The sequence below is a fragment of the Schizophyllum commune genome (genome assembly GCF_000143185.2).
Source record: "Schizophyllum commune H4-8 unplaced genomic scaffold SCHCOscaffold_8, whole genome shotgun sequence".
Lineage (NCBI taxonomy): Eukaryota > Fungi > Basidiomycota > Agaricomycetes > Agaricales > Schizophyllaceae > Schizophyllum > Schizophyllum commune.
This window is the reverse complement of record NW_026089545.1, coordinates 130537-147133: the sequence shown is the minus strand read 5'-3', so window position 1 is coordinate 147133 and position 16597 is coordinate 130537. Positions and strand designations below refer to the sequence as shown.

The following is a 16597-nucleotide window of genomic DNA, read 5'->3' as shown; positions in this document are numbered from 1 at the left end:
CGGACGAACGAGGGGGGAAGAATCGGACGAACGAGGGGGGAAGAATCGGACGAGCGGGCGGGCGGCGTGGGGGGAGGCGGAGAACGAGCGAGTTTGACGACGCGCCGAGGGGGACAGAGGACGGGAAGCGATCAGGAGGACGAGCGAGGGGAGAAGAAACGGACGAACGAGGGGGGAAGAATCGGACGAACGAGGGGGGAAGAATCGGACGAGCGGGCGGGCGGCGTGGGGGGAGGCGGAGCACGAGCGAGGGGCGATCTCGACAACGCAGGACGCGTCGGGGCCGAGGCGGAGAACGAGCGAGGGGAAAGAAACGGGGGTGAGGGCGCGGGCGAAGGGGAGGGGGAGTCATGAGAAGGAGAGGCGGGAGCGGTCCTGCGAGTGAGGGGGGAACGAGTGGGAGTGAGGGAGCAACGAGTGGGAGTGAGGGGGAACGAGTGGGAGTGGGGGGCGCGGCGGGAGGTCGGGCGGTGAGAGGGAGTGGGGAGCGGGGCAGAGTGGGGGAGCGGCGCGGCGGGAGGTCGAGCGGTGAGAGGGAGTGGGGAGCGGGGCGGGGGAGCGGGGAGCGGAGTGAGGAGCGGAAGGGAGGAGGAGAAGGAGGGTCCGCATTTCGAAGATGGGCACTTGAAGGAATGTGCTTGGAGGACATGTCGGAGCGGATCTCGAACGCACTTGGGTGGTGCGGCGCACTGACATGGAGGTACGGCGCACATGCATGGAAGTCCGGCGCAACTGACATGGAGCTGCGGCGCACTGAATCGAATATACTCGTATAATCCCGAGGATCTTGTATCTCCTACTTATATCTCCCCCCTCTCCTCTCCCACCCTCGCTCTTCCCTCAATCATCCACCTTCGCTCTTCCCCTCTCTCCTCTATCTCCACCAGCGTTTCCTTTTACCCTTCGCTCACCCCCGCTTCCTGCAAATCAGTCACCCCCACTCCCTCCTATCGCTCTCATCTCCCATCTTCGCTCTCCTCTCTCACCTTCCCTCCCTTCCCTCCCTTCCCTCCCTTCCCTCCCTTCCCTCCCTTCCCTCCCTTCCCTCCCTTCCCTCCCTTCCCTCCCTTCCCTCCCTTCCCTCCCTTCCCTCCCTTCCCTCCCTTCCCTCCCTTCCCTCCCTTCCCTCCTTGCCTCCATCCCTTCCGCCCCCCTCCGCACCCTACCCGGGTCTACTTTGGTGTTGTTGTCGGACGGAGGAGCGGTGCTGTTGGCGGGCGGAGGAGCGGTGCGATCTGGTGCTGTTGGCGCGATGCGATTCGGTGCTGTTGGCGCGATGTGTCTGCAGGGCGAGGGGAGGGGGCGGGTGCACGGCGAGGGGAGGAGTGGGTGCACGGCGAGGGGAGGAGCGGTGCTGTCGGCGGGGGGCGAGAGGGAGGGGGCGAAAGGCGAGAGGGGTGAGGGGAGAGGGGCGAGGGGAGGGGCGAGGGGAGGGGGGAGGGGGAGCGAGCAGGGAGAGGAGAGGGTCCGGCGCGGTGAGAGGGAGAGGGGGATCTGGAGGACCCCGGGGGGTGCGTCTCGAGGAGCACGCCGAGGAGGCGTGCGTCTCGACGTTGAGGATGGCGAGGATGCGTATATCTCGACGTCGAGGGGGGCGGGGGTTAGGGGGGGTCGACCTCGAAAACGCGCGTCGGGGGCGGGGGGAGGACGCGCTTGGGTGGCGAGATGTGTCTGGCGGATGCCCTGCGAGAAGGAGGAGAGCGAGGGGGAGGAGGTGAGGAGAGCGAGGGGGAGGAGGTGAGGAAAGCGAGGGGGAGGAGGTGAGGAGAGCGAGGACGAGGAGGTGAGGAAAGCGAGGGAGATGAAGTGAGGAGAGCGAGGGGAGAGGAGGACCGGGAGTGGCGAGTTCGAGGACACGGAGAAGACACGAGTGGGGAGCGGTGAGGAGACGCCCGGGGACATGGTGAGGAGGTTGTTCGGCTGGGGCGGGGGACGGAGTGCGAGGTCACCGCTGAGAGAGCGCGAGTCGACCGCTGGGAGCGCGAGAAGGATGGGGGGGGGGGGGAGGGGGGAGGGGAAAGGGGAAGAAAGAGATTTGCGCGAGTGATGATCTCCGTCGTCAGGCATCTGCCCACTACCTTCATCATATATGCGGTGGACGTTTTGCCTCTTGCATGGACTTCGGCTTTCTCAATGCATTTGTTTTGAGCCTCTTCCTCATCGACCATCGCTGGCTCTGGTCCTCGCCTGCTCGTTCGACGTTGGTCGTTCTTCGAGCACATACCGGTCTTCGTACACCCTGCTGCTCGTATACCACTCGTTGCGGCCTCATCGTCAATCAGAGTACCGCGCCTCGCTCGCGACTGAACCATCTCCCGCCCGAATTCAACCTCTTCATTCAATAGAGAGGATGATCACAGCCGAAATTCACGCCCCAAAATCCGTTATCATACTACCTAAATTCAATGTATCCTCCGCTTCTCAAGACATGCCGACGTACTTTTGAGGCCATCGAGTAGGATAGCCTGATGTAATGTCAGCATGCCACTCGACATCTGCCAAGCTGCTGCTGTTCCCAAATTATTCGAGATTTGAGCACAATAGGAACTTCCGTGATGACTGCCTCGTGCCCCCTGCCAACGAGTTGACCTGCTCTCAAGCTACTCACGAAGCTGTACATGAGGGGCGGCCATATTAGGGGGGGGTATAGACCTAGTGGCTGGTCCTAGAAGTCGCGAGCCGTGGAGAGGTTGTACCAAAATATAGATATTTTGCTATTCTTTTCCTTCTTTAGACATAACTGGGGCTCGCCTACAATGCAGCTCAGGCATGGGGAACACAGAGGCGTAGAAGGCCGACGAAAGGCGTCGGGGGAGTGACTCCCGGCGCGGAATCTTCCGGCGAGGCGACCGCCGTCTTTTGTGGCGTCGCGTCTTTTTTGCGCGTGAGATGAGTTACTCGTCCGTCCTAACTAATTTACCTCCTGACAGCGGCGTGCCAAGACACCCTCCTACCGCGTGCGTGTGCACACCATCGTGCCTCCGAGTCGTCCTCGTCCTATGCGCCAGATGGTTATTCATGTCAACAGAACGTTGTCAGACTTGCCTCAAACCCCCGATCGTCTTCGTCCTGGTGCTCCCGCACGAATGCTTCGGAACCTTGCCTGTCTCCACGGGGCATCCCGCTTGCCTGAGCAACTCTCGGATGCGCGCATTCCTTTGACTCTGAGTATTTCTTTCAGCGTCCCCCACTTCCGGGTGTCCGCCTACATCCCGAAGGATCGTCCCGTCATCTGCGCGTGCTCGCGGGTTGCCACCTAAGCTCAGTAGTAGGTTGATGGTATGGTATGTGCCGCCGTAGTAGATGGCCAGTAACAGAGGAGATCGCCCATCGTTGTCACGGGCTTCGAGCGCGGCGTCCCGGTCGACGAGGAGCCTGATGACCGCGGTATTATGGTTCTCACACTGCGCAGCGAGATGAAGGGGCGTGCGGTGCAAGCTGTTGAGCGCGTTGACATTGGCACCGCGCTCGAGGAGCAGGCGCGCAGTATGAATACACCCCTCCCGAGCCGCGAAGTGAAGTGCAGTCCATCCCTCGTTATTGCACTCCTCGATATGCACCCCTTTGTCGAGGAGAAGGCGAACAACATCTTGCTGATCACGACAGGCCGCCTTCATCAGCGGCGTATTCTGGTCCCAGCATCTCGCAGCGTATGAGGCCCCGCGCTCGATGAGGATGCTGATGACACCCAGATGTCCTTGGTGAGCTGCGTAATGAAGCGCAGTACTTCCATTGCCATCGCGCTCCTCGATATGCGCCCCCGTGTCGAGCAGAAAGCGAACGATATCTTCGTGACCGCTACGAGCTGCCAACATCAACAATGTGTACCGGTCTTTCGCAGCGGTAGAGGCCCCGCGCTCCAGGAGGAGATGGAAAACACGAAGGGACCCAGAAGAAACTGCAATCCGAAGTGCGCTTTCTTTATTTTCGCCGCATTCATCGACATGTGCTCCCTTGTCGAGTAGTAGGCGAACAATTTCCTCCCGGTCGCGCCGTGTCGCCACAATCATTGGCGTGTCCTGCGCCGTGCTCCGCACAGCCGGGGAAGCGCCCCATTCGAGAAGTAAGCTAGTCGACCTGAGAGTACCATTATTCGCTGCCAAGTGTAGGGCTGTCCAGGCATGTACGCAATGGCCGTATTGCTCTTTCGGTGAGAATCGCCATTTATTGGCTTCCAGTGGCATGTTGCCGTCAGCCCCACTGCGAAGCAGCAACAAGACTAGGCCGTCGTGCTGCCCGGCAACTGCACTGTGCAAAGCGGGAGTGAGGATGCCACTGGGGGCAGATAGGTTCTTGATCTCGCCCAGAGTGTCGATGATATGCCGCTCGAGGGTTGCATAGTGATTGTGCTCGCCGAAGATGATGTGCTCATGCCAGAGCTGGACAAGGTCGTCGTAGAAGGTGGGAATAGCAACGCGTTTAGAGACAGCAAGAAGATAGGCAAGACTCGTGCGGCCCATGAGACACTGAGCGTCTTCGCTGGATGTATAAAATCGGGAAGACGGTGGAAGAGCGGTGAGGAACTCCCGGACGGAAGCATGCGTTATGCGGACAAAGCCTTGATCCACCTGGAAGAACATTGAATGCAAGAGCGTTCGTAGGACGTCCCTTGGGTTTGGAGACAGCCAATCATGCCTGTACTGTGGCACTTCCGAGCTGTAGTCGAAGGCAAGGATAACGCCCAGTCGCTGGACCCGTACATCATAGAGGTGCACTGAGTTGAGAATCCACACGACTAGCCGGCGCACATCGTCGACATCCTCTTCGCGAACGTCCTCGAGGCAGTTGGAGTACAGCCCTTGGAGTGTCAGAGGCAGCTCCTCTAAGACCCTAGCAAGTCGATGGGGGGCGTTTGCATACCTCCTGAGCTGCTCGACGACAAGTACTGTCCAGCGCATACTGGTAGCATTATCAACACAAGCGGCATCACTTACGAACGCGGAAGACGTACTTTCTGTCAGCTCGATCCATCAGCCTGTTGCGCACCATCTCGGTGTTTGCAATGCCCGCTAATCGTCCACCATCCCTGAACTCGATATCGAGCGCAGTTTCGATGTCGGTGTTGGCCTTCACCTGATCGATCGACAGCACAGCGTCCTGGAGATCCTCGGCGTGCAGGGGCAAGCGCGTGGAGACGAGGATGGAACTACAGCTGCACGAGCGCAGCTTTCTGAGAGCGGCGAGGATCTTTGGACGCTCGCTTTCGAGAGCTTCGTCCAACGCGTCGATGACAAGGAAGACTCGTAGCCGAGTGCCCAGCATACCCATCAGAATATCGAGCTTCTCGTCGCGGGTGAGGCCGCCATCGACCATCGACTTCTGACGAGCTTTCTCAAGCTTGTCCATGCAATGTTGATCTCCAAGTGCGAGTTGGCAGAGGAACGACGACAGGACGGAATCCAAGTCTCCACGGCCCGAGCTGTTAGCCGTGTCGAAGAAATATGGAAGAATGGTGTGCGTGGATCCGTGGGATGTGCAATAAGCTCGGAGATGCCGGATTGCTGTAGCGCTGACAAACATGATGAGCAAGATGGTGGTGCGTGTAGTACGCCACAACATACATGATCGTACTCTTCCCGCAGCCAGCTGTTGAAAGCGTAAGCAAACGTTCGTCTGACCATCCGTGCGTCGCACCTTTGCCTTGGATAGTTAGCACCTTTGTTTGCCCCTCCAGAAAGTTCACAAAGGTCCGATTATCGAAGAACCACAAGCCCGTCCCTTCCGCGCGATCGTTGAGCAAAGAGCTCATTCTCTTGGACGAATCCACGGAGTCGAAACCAAGCCACTTCAGGATCCTCTCCAGCTCGTCGGATATCTTGCCTTTTGTGACCACCTCCAGCGTGCCAGCAACGATCGCTTCCTTGTAACGCGAGGTGATACGCCGCAAGCCTTGCATGGAATCGGCGAGCGGACGTATCTCACCTAGGGCTCTGAGCACTCGACCTGTTTTGCACGGTCAGGCGCGGGAAGTGGGCAAGGACGTCGACGCCTGACCTGCGTAACTCTCATGCCTCAGTTTCATCATGACTCCCAGGACGTTGAGGACCTGGACGAGGAGCTCGATGGAGGTTTCGTATAGCAGCGTGCCGGGATGCGCGGCGACGATCTCCACGACTTGAAGATGCACCCTGATCTCATCGAACGCGTCGGTCATCAACTTGAACTCCTCGTGAGCCTGAACAGTTGCCTGTCGTGGTGATGGTTCATCATCTGTAGACCGAAGGAGAGATGACGAATAAACGCACGCTGATTATCAGTCCAATAGCCGAAAACATCACTTTGCTGGGAGGGAAGACCTGCCATCGGACACGTCAGCGCGATGCGAGTTCCGCGAGGGTGAATCACTCACCGTCGAGCTGAGCGTATCACCGATAGGCCCGCACAACTTCGCTACGATGCGGGCCAAAGGAAGGAGAGTATTGCGGAGGCGTCCCCATCTGTTCATCTCAGTGCCATCTTGCGATTCCGCCTCCATCTTGGCGACGTAGCTCGCCAGGGCCTCCTTAGAGCTGAACAATGCTGCTTCGGGGGCGGTCAGATCGACGCCCGCCTTTTGCTTCCACTCCGCCACTGCCTCGGTCCACATCATGGTCATGGGGTCAACGACGGGCTCGTCGGCGACGTCGATGGTTGCGGTCGATATATGGACAATCGCTTCCTCGACGTAACCCGAGGGCGTGTTCTCTTCCACAGCCGTGGCGGTGGGCGATGGAGGATCGGGGTCCATACCATCCGTTGACGACGATGGCGGCACCTGAAGCGCGTCCGAAATGACTTCGGGAACGGCAGTGGGGATGCGCTGTGTGCCGCGCGACGAGGGAGCGAGCGCCCGCGACAGACGGCGGTATAGCTTCAAGATCGATAGTCGCTCGCGCGGCCCTGAGCGTTTGCCGGGAGACGGCGAGGCAGAAGGAGAGGTCGCAACAGTGGACACTGACGAACGAAGATGAGGCTGAGGGCCATCCGAGTCGTCGCCAGGCGCCGTGGTCGACGAGGCGATCGCAGAGCTTGCGACAGGCGCCGATGACGAAGCGCGGCCTCGCGCGAAGTAGCGGATGATCCACGAGGGTAAAAGGCGATCGCGCAGAGGACGATGCCCCGCAGACAAGGTAGGAGAATCAGACATTGGGACTGAGGATTCAACGTTCAGTATCGACGATGAGGGTCGGAAGGAAGGAGAGGCTCGCCCACCTGGTGTATACCAGCTCACCGGCCTCGTGTCAGCACAGCATCTCGAGAAGGACGAGGGGCAATACAACATCAGGTCGCACGCATAGCACCCATCGATAAGCGCCGAGGGAAGGATCCCTGCGCCGTACGTCTCTGCTCCGAAGCCTTAACTGGGTCGGAAGATACGCGAGGCGCATCTGCATCGACCCGCCTGCCCGGCATGATATGCTAGGTAGCGCCGCAGGGAACTTGTAGTAGTCGATAGCGCAGCCCTAGCGGTCCTCGTACTTCGTCATATCTGTGTGCGTTAAGAAAGGCCCAGAAAGGGAAACCATATGCCGAGTCGACATTAGTTACCTCCTCACCATGGACAAGTTCATGCCGAGAATAAAAGTAAAGAAACGAGAGTTTCATTTGCGTTACCTAAGATATAGTATACACGCCCAACCTCGAGAGCCTGAGGCGCTGGGGACCATCTGCGAATGAGGCCCAGGTATGTGCGACGGCGCGGATGGAGGCGCATTCGAACACGAAAGTCGGCGCCGCTGATACTGTCGGCAACAGACGGTCGACACCTTGAGGCGCATCGATAAACATCTCAACGATGTTACGTACAGAGACCTGACGCGAAGGAGTCAGCCGCTGAATCTTCGAAGATACTTGGGTCACCCCTCGACGATGTTGCCGAGGACGAAGACACCGCCCGCACGAGCTGAGACTGCCCACGATGGTCAAAGGTATTTTGCTCCAACTCAAGGAAGTCCAAGTGCGGACGAGGGTGTACTGTACGAGGCGTACGATGCGCGTTGAGCATTCGCCCGGTTTACGGAGATGTTCGCGTCTTCTCGTCGACCGAGGGACCCGCCGGTGCTGAGAGCGAAGTCAGCAATGGGGACGCATCCGAGCTCTGTAGAAAGACAGTCAGAAGGCGGAGGGTGTCGGGAGAACGTGGCAAGACGCACCGCAAGCGAGCTAGACTCTACTCTGAGGGGAATCTGCTTACTTGACAGAGCGCATGTACGCGTACTTGCCTGAGCAGATGTTGGCATACTTGGCTAGGACGCTCGCGCACGGGGCCAAGCAAATTTTCGCAAAAATGACTCGGCAGGCTGTGAGCATGATGGCTTAAGCGAGAGAACGGGATAGCAAATACCTCGACCATGCCCGGTGATCCCTCCACGCTCTCCCGACGATAGTGCACGCCGTCGAAGGGCAGTCTTAGATTTGCATACATCAAGCATACAGAGACGCCTCCGCCGGCGGATATCGCAGGATACGCAGGTGGATTCGACGGTCAGATCCTCGTTCGTCGGGGCCGTTCCTACGATTCCTGGCCGTATTCCCGAAGTTGGCGAGGTCGACAACGCTCACCGCGCGGGCTGAGATTCCGCATGAAGCTCAAGGATATCCTTCTTGAGCTCAGTGAGGTCTGAGCGCGGGACAGGGTGCGTCGGATGAGATGGGTGATGGACTTGAAGAGTGCGTTGCGTACGACTGTAAGCGTGTCGAACTCTGCAATCATCGAGTGAGGCCTTGATGTGGAGAGTACGACGTTCGGCTGAGAGGCTTTCAATCGCTGTAGATGACGCGTTAGAATACCGAGCGAGGCCGAAAGTTAAGTGAGACGTACCTGGAAGTCCAGCACCAGTGATTGCTCGCCTCCCTCGCTTCAGATGGCCATTCCGCGCCTCTTGTGCTTCTGTTTGGAGGAGACACGCTCGAAGAGGGCCATATGTGTTTGGCGTAGAGCTTCAACAAGGTTAATCATCGGATGGTCGAGAGGGAACGGCACCTCACCGCCTTCCGCGATGATCGAGCGACTCGTACGCGGTGAAGCTGCCGGACGCGCTACTGAATTCAGAAGATCAGGTGATACAGCTATATAGAGAGGACGAGGGGGAGGGGGATTGCGAAAGTTCTGCGTGATCAAGGCACGAAGGGTACCGCTGGCTTCGAGTTCTTGTATGCGTGGAGGTGATTGGTATGAGTCGTCGTTTCTCTCTCCATGTTGCTTAGCACACAAGTGCAGGTTCACTCAAAGGGCTACCCCCTCAGGCCAAACATCGCGAGAAATAATCTGTCCGAACGTCAGCGATTGCGCGCATGAACAGCAAGACGCACCGTCCTGATCGCCAGGGGCAAGCAGCACTCAGCACTCAGCACAAGAGAAGTAATCCGACCCCTTATTACCCCTGCTATTTGTGCCGACACGAAGGCACTAACGGTAGGCGTTCTTGTCAATGTCATTCCATCCTGCCTCAGAAGGAGCGATCCTTTCGTCGGTCGCGCCAAAAGCCAGTCATATATCAGGATCCAGGATATGCCTTCTGTGGAAGAAGAGGCGTGTATATTTGCCGAGAGAGTATAACAAGGAAGAGATAGGGTCGAAGGCGGCCGACGACATGATGGTCGGGAAGGACAATGGACAATCCAAATCGGGAAAGACGAACAAACACGCGCGATCGGGCCGGGGATGCCGGGCCTCTTCCGTCTTGCCTTCATCCAAGAATCGTCGCTATGCGTCGACTCTGCCGTCCTCCCCGAGTCGTGCTTTTGGGCCTGTGTAATCGTCTGACTGCGCCTAATACAAGGCCCCGTAGACTGCCTGGACCTCTTACATCGATGCAACGACGATGGCGGCCTTGGAAGAAGAGGTCGGTGCTTCCGTCCGTCCCTTGTCCGCTCACTACTGCTTGCGCCGTCGCCTGCTGCCCTCGCCCCAGATCCGAACTCTACCTCCACCTCATTCCGCCCACCTTCTCGACTAACCCTCCCATTATCTTCCCTCCCATCTACGCCCCTTCCTCCTCCCCACATGTCACCTTCTGCCTCCTCATACGTCCCCCCATTGCACCCACTCCCACCTAACCTGCCCTACCGCCCGCCCAGCTCAATTGGACAGAGCATCAGACTCTTTTCGAGCGCGGAGTCCTCGAGACTCCTTTCCCAGGACTGCTGTCGCTAGGCGGAAGCTGAAGGATGCGAATTCGCGGTGGGATATATATGCATACACTGACGTTCCCTTTAATCATCCCCTTTCTTTCCATCCCTTCTCTTCCCTCCCTCCCTTTTTGTATTACCCGGCCTTGGCCCCTCCCTTACAACGCTCCCTTCGCCCTCCCTTCCCCACTCATTTCGTCCTCCCTTGTTCAGTCCCTTCTCCTTAACGCTTCCCTCCCTCCCTCCCTCATCCACCTTGCCAAATCAAAGTCATACCCGATTGTGAGACGTATGAAGGAGCGCAGCAGAGCATGAGCTTGTGAGAACGCGAGGGACGGATGACGGAGGCGGAGTACGCTCGCGAGGGGCGAGGGGACGTACGCTTCGAGAAGCGAGGGGACGTACGCTCGCGATTAGCGAGGGGAAGCACACTTGCGGGGTGCGAAGAGCGACGTACGCTTGCGGGGTGCGACGAGCGACGTACGCCTGCGAGGGGCGAGGAAGGCGCGCCGCTCGGAGCGGGGAGGAGAGAGGGGCGAAGGGGGAGGAAAGAGGGGCGAAGGGGGAGGAGAGGGCGGTGCGTGGACGGAAGGGCAGATGGGCACGCGGGCGGAGGAGGGTGCGGGGTCCTGAGAGCGAGGAGGGGGTGGGGTCCTGAGAGCGAGGACGGGGAGGGAGGAGAGAGCGGCGAGGGGAGCGTGCGATGGGAAGGCGGGGCTGCGAGTGAGGGGTGCGGCGGGAGGTCGGGCATGGGGGATGGATTGGGGGCGAGGGCGGGGGAGGAGAAGGAGGGCTCGCAACTCGAGGATGTGGCGGAATTTCGAAGACGCTCACCCAGAAGGAATCTTTCTCTGAGGATGTGTCGGAGCGGAGATCTCATAGACCTGTCGGAGCGAATCTCCCACAGACCTGTCGGGGCGAATTTTCCACAACATGTCGGAGCGAATCTCTCACACACTTGGGAAGTACGGCGCACTGACTCGAATTTTCAAATTTGAGAATCTATCTGCTACTATATATCCCCCCCTCTCGATTTTCCCCTTCACTCACTCCGTTTCCTTGAACCAATCACCCCTTACTCTGCCCTCCACCTTTTTGACGCCCCTACCCGCCTTCGCTCTTCCCCTCCACCCCCACATCCTTTCCAGCCCCGCTTCCCCTCCACCCCTTTGAACCCACCACACCCACGCCACCCTTGCTCCCCTCTCCCACCCTCTACCTTGTCCACGCCCCTAAGTACTCACCTTGCCCACGCCCCTAAGTACTCACCTTGTTTCACGCCCCTAAGTACTCGCCTCCGCACCCCATCCTCTCGCACTTTTCCTCTCCATCTTCTCGCACTTCCCCCCCCCCCCCCCCCCCCACTATCCACCTTGTCCGCTCGCCATCTTCTCGCGTTTTGCCTCTCCATCTTCTCGCGTTTTTCCTCCCCATTCCGTAGCGATGGCGACCGCCACAGCACGGGAGGTGCAGGGTGTCGACGAGGGAGGATGAAGGGTGCGTGTCGAGTGGGAGGAGGAGGGAGGGCGTTGAGCGGGAGGAGGGAGGGTGCGTGGCTGGGTGGATGAAAAGTCGATGTGGCTCCAGGGCGCGGTCGGTAAGGGTAGCGGCGGAGGCGACTGAGAGGGAGGCGGCGGAGTGGGAGGCAGCGGAGGAGGCCTAGGAAGGGAGGAGTGGACGCAACTAAGAAGGAGGCGGCGGCGATTGAGACTCCCAGAGGAAGGCGGAGGCGATTGAGACTCTCATAGGGAGGCGGCGAGGGCGACTGAGAGGGAAGCGGCCTGTGAGGGTCAGGGTCCTCGGACTCACGGTCTTTCTACTTATATCGCACGGCCTTTCGTATTTACTCGTTTTCCGTTGTATTGTGCGCAAGCGCAGGTCGCGCGTCGCGCCTCGCCGCTGCGCGTCTCGCGTTGTGTATACTTGTTTACCAGCAGCCCTTCGTACCTACTTGGACTCGCATCCCGTATTTACCCTTTTCCTCGTCGAATCAACACCAGTGCTCGCCTCGAACCTCGTCCCGTCTCGCTTCCCTCGCCTTGACCGTCACAGTTTGATTCGACCACCCTCATCAACACGTTGAGCTCACGCTGTTGATCTCGCGAACCCCGGTAACGTCCTCGATCCCACGCACAAACTTCGAATTCCACGCCTTTGGGCCCTTTTGCACTAATCCATGTACGGCGAAGACAATAGCGCCAACGAGTGGGCCAACTCGGCTTCCCACATCGACCCCAACATGTCGACAGGGTCCGCGACGCCGACGCAGGCGACTACCGACGCGTCGATCGGCCAAGCTCCCCCGGCAGCCCCCGGTTGGGCCGAGTTCAACAACACCGTCGCCGCCCTCGTGACACTTCAAGACCACCAGCGTAACCTCGGCCAGGCGATATTCAACCTCACCGAGAAGATTGACGCGATTGCCGTGGCTCAAGCACGGTCTCCGGCCGCTGCGGCCGACCCCGCAGTGCCCGCGCAGACCGAACCACCGTCCGACGCCCCTCGAGGAACCGCGCGCTTCCACGAGCCGAAGGTCTTCGATGGAAAGGCCACCTCCGTCACCTCCTTCATCGCGGACATCAAGAGCGCCGTCTTCCTCTCCAGCTCGACACTCCCTACCAACTATCACAAGTCCCTCTACCTCGGCACGTACCTAGGTCCCGGCATGCCGAAGATGTGGTTCAACAACATCTCGAGGACGGAGGAGCACGTGCTCCACGACTTCGACGAACTACTCCGCCGGCTCGAATCCCGCTTCGACGAGGCCGACCTGACCAACGCCATGCTCGACAAGATCGAGGCCCTGTGGCAGACCGGCTCAGCCGCGAACTACATCCAGGCCTACGACGAGCTCGCCAAGCACGTCGACTTCTCTGACATGACCAAAAAGGCAACCCTCTACAAGCACCTCAAGCCCGAGCTCAAGGACCTCCTCCTCAGCGTCCGCGGCTTCAAGATGCTCCCCTACTCGGAGTACACCGCCACCATTATCGAGGTCGACAACGACATGCACCGTCGTGCTCAAGAGCGCCAACAGGAGGCCAAGAAGAAGACCGCTAAGTCCAACCCATCCTCCTCTGCACCGTCCTTTGTTCCCCAACCTACTCCTCCTTTTGTTCCTGCTCCTGCTCCTGTTCCTCGTTCGTCTCACACCGCTTTGCCTGCGGGTGAACCCATGGAGATTGATGCTACCAAAACGGGCTCAAGGCCTCGTGCTCCGCTCACCCAGGCCGAGAAGGACCGACGCCGCCGCGAAGGTCTTTGCTCGTACTGCTGTATCAGCGCACGCCGTTGATGATAGCGGCGCATAACAATCTAGAGTACATGACTCGCCTACTCCTCCACAAGGGGGCACACGTCGAGGATCACGATGTTGACGGATATACTTCCCTGCACACCGCGGCCTGCAAGGGCCACATCAACATCGTCAACATGCTCCTCGAGCGAGGCGCGGATGTCAACGCGATCAACACCAGGCATAACACACCTCTGCATCTCGCCACGCTTCAAGGCCACGACGACATCATCGGGCTTCTCGTTGACCGAGGCGCAGTGCTCGAGGCCCGCAACGAGGATGGATGGACTCCATTATACCTCGCGGTATACTACCGTCGCGCGTATCGGATAATCGAAGTGCTGCTCAAACTGGGCAGCGATCCGAGGACACGCGCAGACGACGATACGACTCTCTTGGATGCTTTGGGCGAAGCTGAGTCGTTGCCGGCGAGACTCGAGAACGTTTCGGGCATCCGAGAGTTGCTTCAGCGAGCGGGATGCACTGAGAAGACCGGCAGGTTTCCCATCAACTCTTTCAGGCGCCGGGCCGGAGAAGCAAAGGCGAGCACCTGAGGTAAGTTTCGCGACAATACGGTAACAATAAATCACCCATCGGCTTGCAGAAGATCAAATATCATTGATACAATTGTGCGTACGGTCAGAAAAATTTATGGAGCAATGGGCGGACGGACACGAGTGTGTTTCTTTCCCAGGGCACTGTCGACAATGTACTTGACACAAACCACGCGTAAGTTTGGGATTCCTGTATTATTTGTTAGCGAAGACGTTCTTTGGGTTCGAGTGACAGCGACAGTTTTGTATCCTTCTACATCCCTCTCAGTCGCATCGCTCGCCGTCGCGCGCGCCTCTCTCCATCCCTCGCGCCTCTCTATCCCTCGCGCCCCCTCGTCCCCTCGCGCTCTTCTCCCCCCACTCCCCTTGCCGCCTCCATACCTCCCTACCTCTTCACTTGCCCTTCTTCCGCGCTGTTGAACTCCCGTCACGTATCCCGCGTCCACTCCCGTCGTGTATCCCGCACCCACTCCCGCACCCGTCCCGTAGCTCCTCGTCCTTCAGACGTGTCTCGCCCCTCCAATCCCACCCCGCATTCTCCAAACACATCGCACCCCGCGTCCTCCCAGAATATCCCGTCCTGCATCCTCTAAGCATATCCCGCCATGCGTCCTCCAGACATATCCAGCCATGCGTCTTCCAAACAAACCCCGCCCCTCGTCCACCAGACATATCCCGTCATCCTCTGAACACACCGCTGAGCTGCTCTTTCACAACCGCTTCTCGAAAGCCGCTACTTGACAGCCGGTTCTCGAAAGTCGGCTCTCGAAAGCCGGTTCTCAAAAGTCGGCTCTCGAAGGCCGCTCCTTGAAAGGCAACCCACGAAAGACGCTCCTTGACAACCGCTCTTCCAGAGCCGCTCCTGCACAGCCGCTTCTGCACAGCCAGCCCTCGAGAGCCGCTCCGCGAAAGCCGGCTTTCGCTCCAAATGGCGCGCCCCACCTCTCGCGAGTGAAAATGCCCTCTCGCGAGTGAAAACGCCCCGCTTCTCGCGAGTGAAAACGCCCCGCCTCTCGCTCCAAATGGCACACTCCATCCTTCGCGACTGAAAGCGCGCTGAGATTCGCTCCCTCCCTCCTTCCCCTTCACCATTCTTCCCCTCCAGCCCCACCTCCGCTCGTTCCACCTTTGCCACCTTCCCCTCTAGCGCGCCACCTTCCTCCCAGCGCACCACCTTCCCCTCCAGCGCGCCACCCCCCCCCCCCCCTCCGCCCGTCGTCCCCTCCACCCTTCCTCCCCTCATCATCCCACCCCTACATCCCTCCCCCCTACCTCCACCGCTATCTTCTCCCTTTACCCGGGGCCTTGGATCGTGAGCGCGCCTCGCGCCGTCCTCCCCTCGGATGGCAAACGCGCCTCCGATGGCAAACGCGCCCCGGATGACGAACGCACCACACAAGGCGCGAGCCCGCGCCTCACAATCCCCGACCGAGCGCGCGCCTCGCAAGGTCCGCCGACGACGAACGAGAGGCGTATGGCGGTGTCCTTGGATCGAGCCCGCGCCTCGGATGGGAGTATGCCCGCGCCTCGGATGACGAACACGCCGCGCAAGGTCCGACAGACACGTATGACGGCGAACGCGACGCGTACCATGACTGCGAACGCGACGCGTATGACGGCGAACATAACGCGTATGACGGCGAACATAACGCGTACGACCGCGCCCACGACACGTACGACCGAGCCCACGACACGTACGACCCCGCAGGGTTGGTGGGGCGAAGAAAGAGGGAAGTCCGCAACCCAGGATTGGCCTGATTGATGCAAAGAATGATTTTTGGTGAGCAGGAGGGAGGGGAAGGGAGGAAAGGGGAAGAGAAGAGGGACAGGGGAAGGGAAGGGGGAAGGGAGGGAAAGGAGGGGAGGTAAAGGAATGAGGAAAGCGGAGGGAGGGAGGAAATTGGAGGAAAGGGAGGAAAGTGGAAGGGAGAGAAGGGAGAGAAGGGAAGGGAGGGAAGGGGGATGAAAAAAGTGGACAGGGCAAGGAAGGGAGAAATCCTCGCTCCTTTTTCCTTCTTCCGCACCATCTCCCCCTATCCACTCCCTTCGACGCCCCTATCCACTCCCTTCGACGCCCCGTCCACTCCCTTCGACGCCCCGTCCACACTCCATCGAGCGCCCGCACATCGTCCCCCATCCACCCCCTCCTCACCCCTACCTCTCGTCGCATCTCCCTGGGTCGCCCGTCCCCGCCGCCCCATCCGTCCACCCGCCGAGCTATTGCGCTCATGGGTGAGTTCGTCCCTCGACCCTTCGCCCCCCATCCACCGCGTCGCCCGTCATACCCTGAAGCGCCCGTCATACTCTTCGCCCCCGTCGCCGCCGCACCCTCAAGAGAACGAGCGGCCGCCACCTCCGTCCCTACCTCGTGCCCTGTTCTTGCCTCGTTCCCTGTCCTTGCCTCGTTCGCCCACCTCCCCTTGACCCCCACCTCCTTTAAAGCCCCCTCCTTTTAAGCCCCTCCTTCCCCTCGCCCTCCCCTTAACCCCCTCACCCTCCCCTCCCCCTACCACCGACCACGCACCGAAGGGCAGTGAAGGAGCGGAGTGCTGCTCGACCGCTCGCCACGACGCCCGTCTCCTCTCGCCACGACGCCCGTCTCCCCGCGCCATCTAGCTCCCCCTCCCTGTGTCGTCGG

General features: G+C 59.7%; 11 protein-coding genes across 11 annotated transcripts; 5 read left to right on the top strand and 6 right to left on the bottom strand.

The window, feature by feature from the left end:
• Positions 1-38: 38 nt before the first annotated feature.
• Positions 39-824, bottom strand: SCHCODRAFT_02630354 (uncharacterized protein). Its single transcript, XM_050345590.1, has 2 exons — positions 554-824; positions 39-497 (listed from the first exon to the last, which is right to left on the bottom strand). The coding sequence occupies exons 1-2, from the start codon at positions 737-739 to the stop codon at positions 132-134; spliced, it is 552 nt and encodes a 183-aa protein (XP_050199036.1). The 5' UTR covers positions 740-824; the 3' UTR covers positions 39-131.
• Positions 825-2012: 1188 nt separating this feature from the next.
• On the top strand, positions 2013-2462 carry SCHCODRAFT_02630352 (uncharacterized protein). The gene has a single exon (XM_050345589.1). It carries the CDS (start codon positions 2090-2092, stop codon positions 2444-2446), a length of 357 nt encoding a protein of 118 aa, XP_050199035.1. The 5' UTR covers positions 2013-2089; the 3' UTR covers positions 2447-2462.
• A 558-nt stretch (positions 2463-3020) lies between these two features.
• SCHCODRAFT_02582182 (ankyrin) lies at positions 3021-3617 on the bottom strand (the record flags this gene model as incomplete). Its single annotated transcript, XM_050343930.1, has 1 exon — positions 3021-3617. The coding sequence occupies one exon, from the start codon at positions 3615-3617 to the stop codon at positions 3036-3038; it is 582 nt and encodes a 193-aa protein (XP_050199034.1). The 3' UTR covers positions 3021-3035.
• A 27-nt stretch (positions 3618-3644) lies between these two features.
• On the bottom strand, positions 3645-4088 carry SCHCODRAFT_02478215 (ankyrin; the record flags this gene model as incomplete). Its single annotated transcript, XM_050342761.1, has 1 exon — positions 3645-4088. A coding segment is annotated over one exon (444 nt), but the record flags the coding sequence as incomplete, so codon positions are not given.
• A 131-nt stretch (positions 4089-4219) lies between these two features.
• SCHCODRAFT_01172694 (uncharacterized protein) lies at positions 4220-6595 on the bottom strand (the record flags this gene model as incomplete). Its single annotated transcript, XM_003030720.1, has 9 exons — positions 4220-4248; positions 4277-4379; positions 4749-4798; positions 4861-4899; positions 4935-5419; positions 5562-5586; positions 5635-5889; positions 5995-6187; positions 6350-6595. The coding sequence occupies 9 exons, from the start codon at positions 6593-6595 to the stop codon at positions 4220-4222; spliced, it is 1425 nt and encodes a 474-aa protein (XP_003030766.1).
• Positions 6596-6823: 228 nt separating this feature from the next.
• Positions 6824-7126, bottom strand: SCHCODRAFT_02453049 (uncharacterized protein; the record flags this gene model as incomplete). The annotated part of the gene is made up of 1 exon (XM_050342565.1): positions 6824-7126. A coding segment is annotated over one exon (303 nt), but the record flags the coding sequence as incomplete, so codon positions are not given.
• A 2531-nt stretch (positions 7127-9657) lies between these two features.
• On the top strand, positions 9658-10339 carry SCHCODRAFT_02630346 (uncharacterized protein). The gene has a single exon (XM_050345588.1). It carries the CDS (start codon positions 9793-9795, stop codon positions 10036-10038), a length of 246 nt encoding a protein of 81 aa, XP_050199031.1. The 5' UTR covers positions 9658-9792; the 3' UTR covers positions 10039-10339.
• Positions 10340-10523: 184 nt separating this feature from the next.
• Positions 10524-11856, bottom strand: SCHCODRAFT_02669156 (uncharacterized protein; the record flags this gene model as incomplete). Its single annotated transcript, XM_003030721.2, has 3 exons — positions 10524-10827; positions 11476-11769; positions 11822-11856. 3 exons carry the CDS (start codon positions 11854-11856, stop codon positions 10524-10526), a joined length of 633 nt encoding a protein of 210 aa, XP_003030767.1.
• Positions 11857-12388: 532 nt separating this feature from the next.
• Positions 12389-13384, top strand: SCHCODRAFT_01128098 (uncharacterized protein; the record flags this gene model as incomplete). The annotated part of the gene is made up of 2 exons (XM_050341078.1): positions 12389-12700; positions 12776-13384. A coding segment is annotated over exon 2 (609 nt), but the record flags the coding sequence as incomplete, so codon positions are not given.
• Positions 13385-13434: 50 nt separating this feature from the next.
• SCHCODRAFT_02508947 (ankyrin) lies at positions 13435-13959 on the top strand (the record flags this gene model as incomplete). Its single annotated transcript, XM_003030295.2, has 1 exon — positions 13435-13959. One exon carries the CDS (start codon positions 13435-13437, stop codon positions 13957-13959), a length of 525 nt encoding a protein of 174 aa, XP_003030341.1.
• A 123-nt stretch (positions 13960-14082) lies between these two features.
• SCHCODRAFT_02630344 (uncharacterized protein) lies at positions 14083-14611 on the top strand. The gene has a single exon (XM_050345587.1). It carries the CDS (start codon positions 14113-14115, stop codon positions 14377-14379), a length of 267 nt encoding a protein of 88 aa, XP_050199029.1. The 5' UTR covers positions 14083-14112; the 3' UTR covers positions 14380-14611.
• The last annotated feature ends 1986 nt before the right edge of the window (positions 14612-16597 follow it).

What these genes read in the sequence shown, in the direction of transcription:
- SCHCODRAFT_02630344 (XM_050345587.1), top strand. Translation starts at nt 14,113, where the DNA reads ATGTACTTGACACAAACCACGCGTAAGTTTGGGATTCCTGTATTATTT.
- SCHCODRAFT_02630352 (XM_050345589.1), top strand. Translation starts at nt 2,090, where the DNA reads ATGCGGTGGACGTTTTGCCTCTTGCATGGACTTCGGCTTTCTCAATGC.
- SCHCODRAFT_02630346 (XM_050345588.1), top strand. Translation starts at nt 9,793, where the DNA reads ATGCAACGACGATGGCGGCCTTGGAAGAAGAGGTCGGTGCTTCCGTCC.
- SCHCODRAFT_02630354 (XM_050345590.1), bottom strand. Translation starts at nt 739, where the DNA reads ATGTCAGTTGCGCCGGACTTCCATGCATGTGCGCCGTACCTCCATGTC. An exon ending in CACTCCGCTCCCCGCTCCCC is followed by an intron (nt 498 to 553) that starts CGCCCCGCTCCC and finishes CCGCTCCCCCAC; the next exon opens with TCTGCCCCGCTCCCCACTCC.